General features: G+C 31.7%; 1 protein-coding gene across 1 annotated transcript; it reads right to left on the bottom strand.

Moving 5' to 3' along the window:
* Window positions 1-698: 698 nt before the first annotated feature.
* Window positions 699-4,959, bottom strand: LOC120356705 (the record flags this gene model as incomplete). The annotated part of the gene is made up of 3 exons (XM_039445673.1): window positions 4,276-4,959; window positions 3,400-3,481; window positions 699-1,253 (listed from the first exon to the last, which is right to left on the bottom strand). Coding segments are annotated over exons 2-3 (628 nt in total), but the record flags the coding sequence as incomplete, so codon positions are not given.
* Window positions 4,960-10,151: the final 5,192 nt, after the last annotated feature.

Here is a 10,151-nt window from a genome sequence, read left to right as displayed (position 1 = left end):
GGGGGAAAGCTTGAAATTGTAGCGGCATAATAGCAGCTGAGTTTTTTATTTACATTGAACCACCGCTACAGCAGTCCCAATCACCAGCGTGCAGAGAGTCCTTCGTGCAATTGAAGTATCAAGTTACCACAGTAGGCCTACTTGAACGCTGAAAAATGGATCTCAAAGTCTTTTGAAACGCATGACAGCAAAAGTGTAGCAAAAGTGACAGCAAAAGAATTTACAAAAATGTAGAAGCTATTGTGGTATGAATGGAAAATGTTTTATATAATTTTAGTTTTTACAAAAAAAAAAAATTGTAGAAGAACTTTTCTATAGGAAAACAAATTATTCTATAATTATTATTCATTCTATTTTAGTAGCTTACAGGAAGTTTGCTATCAAGAGTATATACAAAATTTTCATTTAAAAATAACAAATCTTCATAAACTGTTGACAAAATGTTATTTTTGAAGATGTCATAACTGTGAAATTTTCTGATGGTAGTAACCTATCCTCCAAACCCTTATTCTCTGTGGGATAAGAGCTGAGAAAAATTAAAAATTATGATGTAGCTAGAAAACTTGCCCTTTATGAGTTGACAAACTAACAAGATAGTGATGAATGAGAATATTACTTAGATAACTGATAATCATAAAATTTACAACTGGCCTTGGACAGCAGTCACCTTAATTGAAGAAGTTTCATGAATATCTCACCTGTTGAATCTCCATGGAACGAATGATGCTGGAATTCCACACCATCATCCTGCTGCCCATCAGTTGAATTGGTATCATTAAATAAATGCTCATATCCGTCTATATTGTAGCGTGTGCGCACCCCTAGCTGCGCATCAGTCGATTTCTCACTTGAACTTGTAGTTTCAACCGCTCCCTGACTTAGCACTGGTTTTGAAGTTTCAGTATCCGCCAATCTCTGATTTTTCACTGTAGTTGAAGTCTCAACCGATCTCTGACTTTGTACTGTAGTTGAAGTCTCACCCGATCTTTGACTCTGTACTGGAGTTGAAGTTTTACTATCATCCCATCTCTGACTTTTCACAGATGTTTTGATGTCAACCCATCTCTGGGTTTTTGCTGATGTTTCAGCAGTAAGAGTGGTCGTATCAGCTGCTATTCCACCGGGAAAATCAGCTGTTACGCTCTTGGCTTCGGTACTGGGAATGGCAGTGTGGTTTTGATTGGACGCTTCTTCCACTCCTCTGTCCTTCGAGACATAGTCTGGAGCACTGATGTGGTGGTAGAGGGGTTTTCCTGAAAATGCAACATTTTTTTTCTATAGAACTACTAGTACATACCTTTCGTTATTTGGACACTTGATAATGACATGAAGCAAATGGCCGAACCTGGACGTATCTCCAAAAAATAATAATAAATAGTAGTACTACTATTAAAAAAGTCTATCTAGTAGCCATGTGAAGATAAATAAAAAACAAAACTTATTCAACTCTGTTTAAAGAAGTGTTGAAGAATAGTTCATGATGAATCAATAGACATACCGGTACTTGAAAACAATACTTTGTCTTGTGTTCTACTTAGATAGGCCTACGTTTTTATTTATACTCTATTATTTAGATAAATTTGTTTAATCTAGTAATTTATTACTTAGCGTTGTATTGGAGGGTTGAGTGTAAGAGCGAGGCCGGCTGCGCTCTAACTCCGCCCTCCTAGGTAAAAAATAAAGGCAGCGATTCTATTATATTCTATTTATGATTTGTAAAAATAAAACATCATTGAAATGACTGGAAGAAAAATGTAAACCTTGAGTTAACACTTTCCCGAATTTAGATGAAATGACGTCTCCTCCACAAAAATCATAAGTTTAAATGCATTGTACTGATCAAAAATTATAACAGAAGATTTTTAACATAATTCCATTAGAGAGATTATATTGCCCAGTCAGTTTTAGAATAGTCCAATGGTCGCTAAACTTATGTGCCCTGTGAGCTAGAATAGAATTTATAAATCTTCTAGTGAGCTACCAAGGAATATTAGACCGAAGAATGTACGGTACGCAAAATGAAATTCGCACACCTTTATTGCCTATAAAGATACATTTCAAGTGTTGAAATCTACTTATCTCATTGCAAAATGTATAATAAAAGTTGAAATGTACATTTCAATGAGAGCAGTGGAACTCTTTTTGGTCATCAAGTATATTTTCTTGATGTTTGGAGTGTACTTTGTAGCCGCCATTCTGATGCAGTTTTCCAAATTTTCATCAGTCAGTCTGTTAATATATAGATTTTTTATGAATTTCATACTTGATAAAGATGCTTCACACAAGTAAGTAGAGCTGAACATGGCTTTCAACCTTAATGCAACTTGAATAATATTTGGATATTTTTCTTTGGGGCCAAATATTTCCCAGTTGGAGAAAGTGATCTGAGAGACAGATCATTTTGAAAATCCACAAATTCCATTTCAACTAAACCCTGATCTCCACCAAAATGTTTCACAACAAAAGCTGCAAAATCTTCTGCATAAATCTCTAGAAAAGAGAGTTGATGAATTTTACCATATTTGATATGCTTTTAAAATCTTGAAATCGTTGATCAAACTGATGTCTCAAGTCTGAAAGAATTGTAACGTATTCTTTATTATTGCTGCGGTGCTGTGGAGGATTTTTCTCGTCATTGATTTTCTTCAGACTGGGAAAGTGTTATATATTCAAACTGGACGACATTCTTTTGCACTAGCATTTCTGTGAGTTACCAAAAACTACCCCACTAGCTACCGTTAGCTCGCGATCGACTGTTTTGGCGACCACTGCCCGATAGTCTAATAATAATATTCCTCTATTCTGAAGAGTAACTTTTGCTTTCAAATTTACAAGCAACAAAGGTTCATCCCAACAGCGGAACAGTCCAAACAAAATTTTCAAAAAAATCAATAATTCATTCAAATTCAATAGTATTGACAATTTTCATTAGGTACCTACCGTACCAACTACCTAATCCTTCAGAATTATTCCAAAATATAACTGTAGAAACTATAAATACCTGTTTATTCAGCCATATTTATGTAGGAGTCATTAGATTAGGCGAATAGCGTCATCACATTTCAAAGATTATAATAGGTACACTTCTGCTTTCACTGATTACATAGAAGTATTATGATTCATGATCGATTCTAATCAATCATTACATTTTAGTCAATGTGCGATTCCTATGTAACTTGTCAGCATGGGATTCTAGTAAACTTTAAAGGATGATAGAACTAAGTTCATCTTGACTGATGTTAAGTTTATGGAAAGATAATAATAAACCTTTGCATAGGCCAATATTTTGCACAAAACTACTAATCAGTTTCGTCTATTCAAGTATAAATCTACATAAGTTGTAATAAAATGAATGATTAAATAAAGCAAAAAAATAGATTTGTTTGTCAAACTACTCACCGGTATTACGTGCATCTGAGATTGAAACCGTTGACACCAAACAGACTAGAAGCATATGAACTATGACCTCCATTTTTCTTTTCTGAAACAATGGGAAAACTCTATGAAAACTTCATATAATCAATGATGATTATTACTGCATATTGGAGATTGTTTTACGATTTTCGTATCAAATGTAACATTTTATACATTTTGAATGTATCAAGTGAGAATATAGAGATAATAATAATTTTAAGAAATATATACTTGAATCAAAACATTAAGTGGCGTTCATGAGTTAATGAAATTGAAATTTCATGGAAATATTGTTCTCCGGCTAACATGTATAATCTTTACACTGTACAATTTCTTGGATAAATTTCCAAATATTGGAGAAGAAGAGTTTACTGCGTTATATATCTCGTATCAATTCAACTTGAAATGACCTTCTTTTCATTTATGTGAAAAATATTATAATTGTTAACATTCAATTAACGTAGTATGTTACCTTGTGAAAAATATAACGATTTACTCAATATGATAAATAGACTATTCTTCAATTATTGTGTCAATTTGGTCCAATATAAATAATTGGTAAACTTGGTAGTAGTCAATAGTTGATCATTTTTCTATATTTTGATGAAGTTTTCTATAAACATCTCAATGTTCAGAAATATTTGATCCTTCTGTCCCACCAACCATTTATAGCGTCAAAAAATTTACTTATTCAATCTTCAACCAGCATTCATCCAATACATCAACGAATTTATTCCATTGCTAAATGATAACGATATGGCTCCTGCTGTAGGCCTACCCAGAAGTTCCTAACATGCTCTCAGAATACGTCGTCTTTAAAGAATAGGTGCTAAAAACAATATTATAATATAAACCACTCACATAATTTAAGATGGGATGATAATCCAATAATTTTTACTCCTGTTGACAGGAATTATATTCAGAAGTGCAAAGTTATATCCAGAAGTATGGAGCAATCACCAATTTATGGTTAAAAACTATCTACACTGCTAGAAAAAACTGCCCCGACGTTTTTCAGCACATCTCGAAGTTTTCCAGAAAATCCATCACAGTCGCCGAATATAATATTTAAATCTTTTCATTCACCATAATCTTTTTCACCATAAAGCTATATTTAAGCTATTCAAATGTAAAATCCTTCAACAAAAAGAGTTGCCAGTTTTGTCACCACGAATAACTCTCACACAATGAACGTTACCGGTACTTAAAATTTGTTATTTCTACTCGAAATATTTTTCAGAGAGTACCAGTACTTAGAATTGGATATTTATCACAACTCCCTACACACGAATTCTGTCACAATTGAAAACACTCAACACAATTCTGGATATTTTAACACTTTCAATAGACAAAATATTTTATTTTTAGGAGAGTCGCGGAATCTCACTTGGGCAAACTGAAACGATTTTCTCAATATGTTGAGTACCGTACACCGGTTTCACAATGCTCTAAAACTACAAACCCTTGACGCAGGACGCATGCTCAAGTGTTCAAAGTCCTGCCTCAGATAGATGCAGATCGCAACTGAGGTGTCTCAGAGTATTAGCAACACTTTTATAGAGTAGGCTCTAAACCGGGGGTAAGTAGATGTGGATCTTGAGCGCATCATTTCAGGGAATTCCGCATACAAACGGGTGACGACTGAGTCAGATCAAAAGAAGAAGAAAACGAGGAAGAAAAATAATTGAAACTGTTGAGGAGCGATCCACTCCTCGTTTTTCCTTGTTTACGTTTTGGCGGAAGAAGAAGAAAAATAAGTAGAAGGAGAAGAAGAAGAAAAAGAAGAAGATAGAAGAAGAAGAGGGCGCAAGTCCACTTTCTTGTCGGTCAACGACTGGCTTTATAACCAAGCCTGGGCTTTCCTCATATCATTCAAACCGGCTGCTAAGTATAGAACAGAATAATACGAGTATATTAACATACCATTCATATAAATATATCACAGTGTCGTGTAATATATTCTTAGAACCAAACCATTATGAAGTGTATCACTATACAATAATATTCAGCATAGAATACAGCCAACCAAACTACTGTTATGCAGTAAGAAAATATCTATATTTTGAACTACACCTTACTAATATTATTAATCTACCTTGCTAATTCAATAATCTGGTTGGTGGCCAATCAAAGTTATTTTGATAATCTCATAACGTATAATTATGAATTAATGAATAGTTCTCCTTTTGGGGCACCAACAAGAAAAACAATTTCACAACCGCCAGATGTGGGACAATACATTTTGCAAATTTCAAGTTTTGGTGTGCAATTTTTAGATTTCGTATACAACTGTTGCTTCTATTGCGATCAAATTTTCCCAATAATAATATATTTTTACACAGTCACGTGTATTTTGTGTGGGCCTACTATTAATCAGGACATTGTGAATACTTCGTATTGATCAACAAGAATAAAAACTAGTCCTTTTCGATAATTTCTTTCTACAAATTATACAGATTTTGTACTACTAACTTGAATGTTTTTTATCATAATAAAGGTATTTTTAAATTTCCAACTATGTATTTTTGAATCATGTAGCAAGCCTATTCAATATATTCTAGGGGAAAATCAAGAATCTATTCAAAGACGCAAAATTTGTTAACTGAATCACTCAATCAGTAAAATTATTGATCATCCCATAGTCTGATATGCATAGAACAATATGCATACAACATTAGAACAATCTTAACAATGGGCATTTTTTGCCCATGCAGACCATTTTCTAAAGATTTATTTGGCTTATTGTATTTATGAGGTTGTTTTATTCTTTGTTGTTGTTTTATATTGAAAATGAGTACCTAAGATTTTTGCTTTGTAAATTGCATTTTTTGAAATAAATATATTTTATCTGTCTGTCAAAAAATCTAGCATTTTGCATTTTTTAACTAGCGGTGTCTAAAATGAAATGAAAAATGGTACTGGGAATCTTTTGTATTTAAGCATTCCGTTGATATTAATTGATTTTGATAGTTTATTAGATAGTACATTAAATGGAATATTCTTCAAATAAATGACGATTGAAAATATATCTTCAAAAATATGACAAACTAGAACGGAACTGAAAAAACTTGCATCAAAATAATTTATGAGAATAGCTCAGAGTTTTTGTTCCGATTTAATACAATGTTGACTTCTCATTTGCTCAAAAAGTGTAATATAATTCAACAAAATTGAGCTAAAGTATGATAGTTTGGTACTATTAACCTCCAGAATAATTACAGTACTATTACAGTACTATGCAGTGTATTATCATCATGCAGCAGACTGCAGTTTGCTTGAAAGGATTCTAGATGATGGAATTAAGATAAGAGTATCAAGGTTGAAATGCTTTTTCATCCAGCTTATTAAGCACTTAAAATCTGTAAAGTTAATTGACATGCTTATTTTCTTTTCATCAGCTTCAAAGTCAATTAATTTTTTCTATTCCAGATCAAATATTAACCCTACAAAAATGTGTAATTATTTAAATTGTAGATAGAGATCTGAAAAACCTTGAACCAATTTTCGAATTTTAATTATTGATTTCTTGTACTTAATTCTAAACACAATCGAATCAGTCGAACTTGAGAATGAATTGAAGATAAAATTACAAGAAAATCATAAATAAAATTTCATTTTCAGTTTTTAAAATATGTGTTTAAAATGAAGCACAACAAAAGTTTGAATAAAAGAAATCATAACTGAGAATGAAATACTATCAACTCATAACTGACAAACTGATATCTCATCCCATAAAATCTTCATATCTATGAGAAAGCATCTTCAAAACATAATATTCGAAATGAAATACTCTGTTGTACATCCGATCATAGATAAAATATAGCATAAGATGTCCCATTATTTATGTTCCAAATTTCACTGTTAACTATAAAGCCAAAAACTGTTGTATTATGCTATCTTTTCTCTGTGATTACATATATCTCGAATGAGTTGATTCCATATATCTCAAATGAGTTGAGAGAAACTCAAATTAGAAGACTGTGATGTCTATCCATTTTTTGTAAAAACTACAGTTTCAAGGATCAACTTCAAAATGGAATTGAGAATCACTTCCATAATTTCACACAAATAAAATTCGTTTTCTTATTCTAAAAGGAATCAACAAAATGAAAATTATATTGTTTTAAAACAGTACGAAAATGAATAATAATAATTAGATTTCCATCAGAATTGGATAAACAATATTCATAATTAGAATCACGAGAATCGGAAAATTCTAATGTTTTATAAGAATTTAAAAAAAAAAAATTCCAATGCTATTTGAACAATAATTCTGTTGAATTGACTATAAAACCCAGCATAAGAAACTATACAGTAAAAAGGGGAATTAATTAACTATCAACTAACAGGGAATAACGAATAACTATCAATAATATTACACATCTAACAATATAAGATAAAATTACAAACTTACAAAAAATAAAGGAAAATATGATCAATTGCGAATAGTTTATGTATCAGTATGAAAACAAATCACAAATATTGAAAAATAATATAGAATGTATTCAACGAAATTAGTTGGGGAATCACTAGAAAACAAAATAATAACATATTAATAAGAAACGAATTTAGACCTATACGTTCATTTGGGAAGTTTGTTCGATTCACGTAGGAATCACCCAAAAAAGGAAATAGCTAACATTTATAAGCTACTATGAAAGACCGACAAAACAGTGAGGGGAAAATAATAACAAACAAGAACTGAAAATAAAAAGAGATATTTAATCTTTTGGAACTTTCCTGCTTTCAAGTCATTCAACTGCCATTAGAAAAGCACTGTGAATCCCCAAGGAACTACGAGCTGTTGTGATGACGTATTACTGCTCTAATACCACAAATCTCCCGCTAAAGATGAGACAATGACGTCATCATTCACAGGTGCAAAAGAACAAGAAACTTGAAACCGGTTCCTTCAAATTTAGCTAAATTCACACTCACTGTCAGCATTCCGTATTAATAACACCAACGTTTCCCATTCAACAGATGCTGACAATTCGAAGTGAATCTTGCTCTAAACACCGGAACAATATTCTCTCACGTGTATTGCTCGAGGATTGATCACGTGACCTAGACTTCTGCGAATTGAAAAGAACCAGGAAAGTTGCAAAAAATTTTATAATAATGGAACATCAAGTCAATCATTAGCATAATAACTAACATCAATTGCAATTTGGCTAGGATTTTCATCGGGGAAAATGTAATAGAAAAGCTCTAATTGTATTTAGGGTGTCATCTGCCTGAATTATCTCATTCGATCGAGTGATGGGATAATTGTTCTTCGTTTATTTTAATGGTGATGGGTAATTTTATTATTCTTGGAATCTGATTCGAAGAGTATAGAAGTGAACATTCAAAAATACAGGTTCAGAACCTAAAATTAAATTGAATGATGAAGGGGAATCTTCTTTGATGCTATAGAATATTTTGCAGACTTCGGGAAATAGTAAGTACTATTCTACTCTCTGTCATATCTCATAATAGCTTATTAGCTTCTAAGTTATTAAAAAATAATGGTAAGAGGTTTTGGTGTAAGAGAAAAACAAACCGTAAAATCAAAAGCGTAACATTCCAAATAGGTGAATGCCATTCTGTCAAACGGATTTAAAATTATAGTAGATTTACCAGAAATTGGATGAAAATGGTTGCCATAATCAATAATTAATTACAATTTCCAAATTATAAAAAACATTCCTTAAAGAATATGGTTCCAGATAAATTATTCTATGTGGATTTACCATAAATAAAATGATTGAAATAATCAATAATTATTACAACTTACAGATTATACAAAAAAGTTCATATGGAATATGGTTCCAGATTGATTTTGGAAATTAAATTTTTATAGAATTAGATTATTCAAATTTGCAATCAGCAAATGCAGTATCTCCCATTTTCAATTCATTCAAGCAACTAATTTCTAAGTTACGATATATACAGGCCTATGTCAGTATTATAAAAGATTTATTTATTTATTTATTCACAATAAAAATAAGACTAATGTAATGAAATTGGTGGATAAAATAATAAGTCCTTGTGTTATTTTTCTTCCAAATTTATAGGTGACAAAGTCCAAGATAAGTTTAGAATATCACGTGTAGGTACAATTTTTATAAATTTTTGTCCAAAATAAACATGAAAACTTTAAATTTTGAATTTAGATGGCTTGAATTGATAAATTGATTAGAAATATTCCTCTCAATTACCATTTGTCACGAATAATATTGAGTTATTTAAGAAAATTTGGAACCATTCAAGAAACACAAACTTGTAAACACTATAATTATTTGTTAAAATACTGTAGGCATATAATAAAACGACCATTAATAAAACTGATAATTTATTTAAATACAATATAATAAAACGACCAACTCTATACAATAGCACAATTATTAGTCATGACGGTGGTTTCTAGAGAAATTAGGATGGTTGATTTCTAGAGAAATTAATTATGATGACTGGTCTTTGATGGAATGTATTCGTCATAATATTTTTACAGAAATGATCCGATAAACCAATAAACAATCATGTGACAGATGACCACTGGAAACGTCTCTCAGTCTACAGACTGCAACCTTAACCTTGACCTAGTTTGAAGGAATTCTAGTCTCTCACGATTCCAATTCGCATCATGGGACGAGTTCCGATCACCTGCAATCCTATCAATGAACTTGACACTGGATGCGCCTCAAGCCTTCAAGGTCACATTGTTGCGGCTGAAACGTTTCGTTTTTCTCTTC

Source organism: Nilaparvata lugens, unplaced genomic scaffold (assembly GCF_014356525.2).
Source record: "Nilaparvata lugens isolate BPH unplaced genomic scaffold, ASM1435652v1 scaffold7569, whole genome shotgun sequence".
In the NCBI taxonomy this organism is placed as follows: Eukaryota; Metazoa; Arthropoda; class Insecta; order Hemiptera; family Delphacidae; genus Nilaparvata; species Nilaparvata lugens.
The sequence above is the reverse complement of the archived record's forward strand: the minus strand, read 5'-3'. Positions and strand labels throughout refer to the sequence as shown.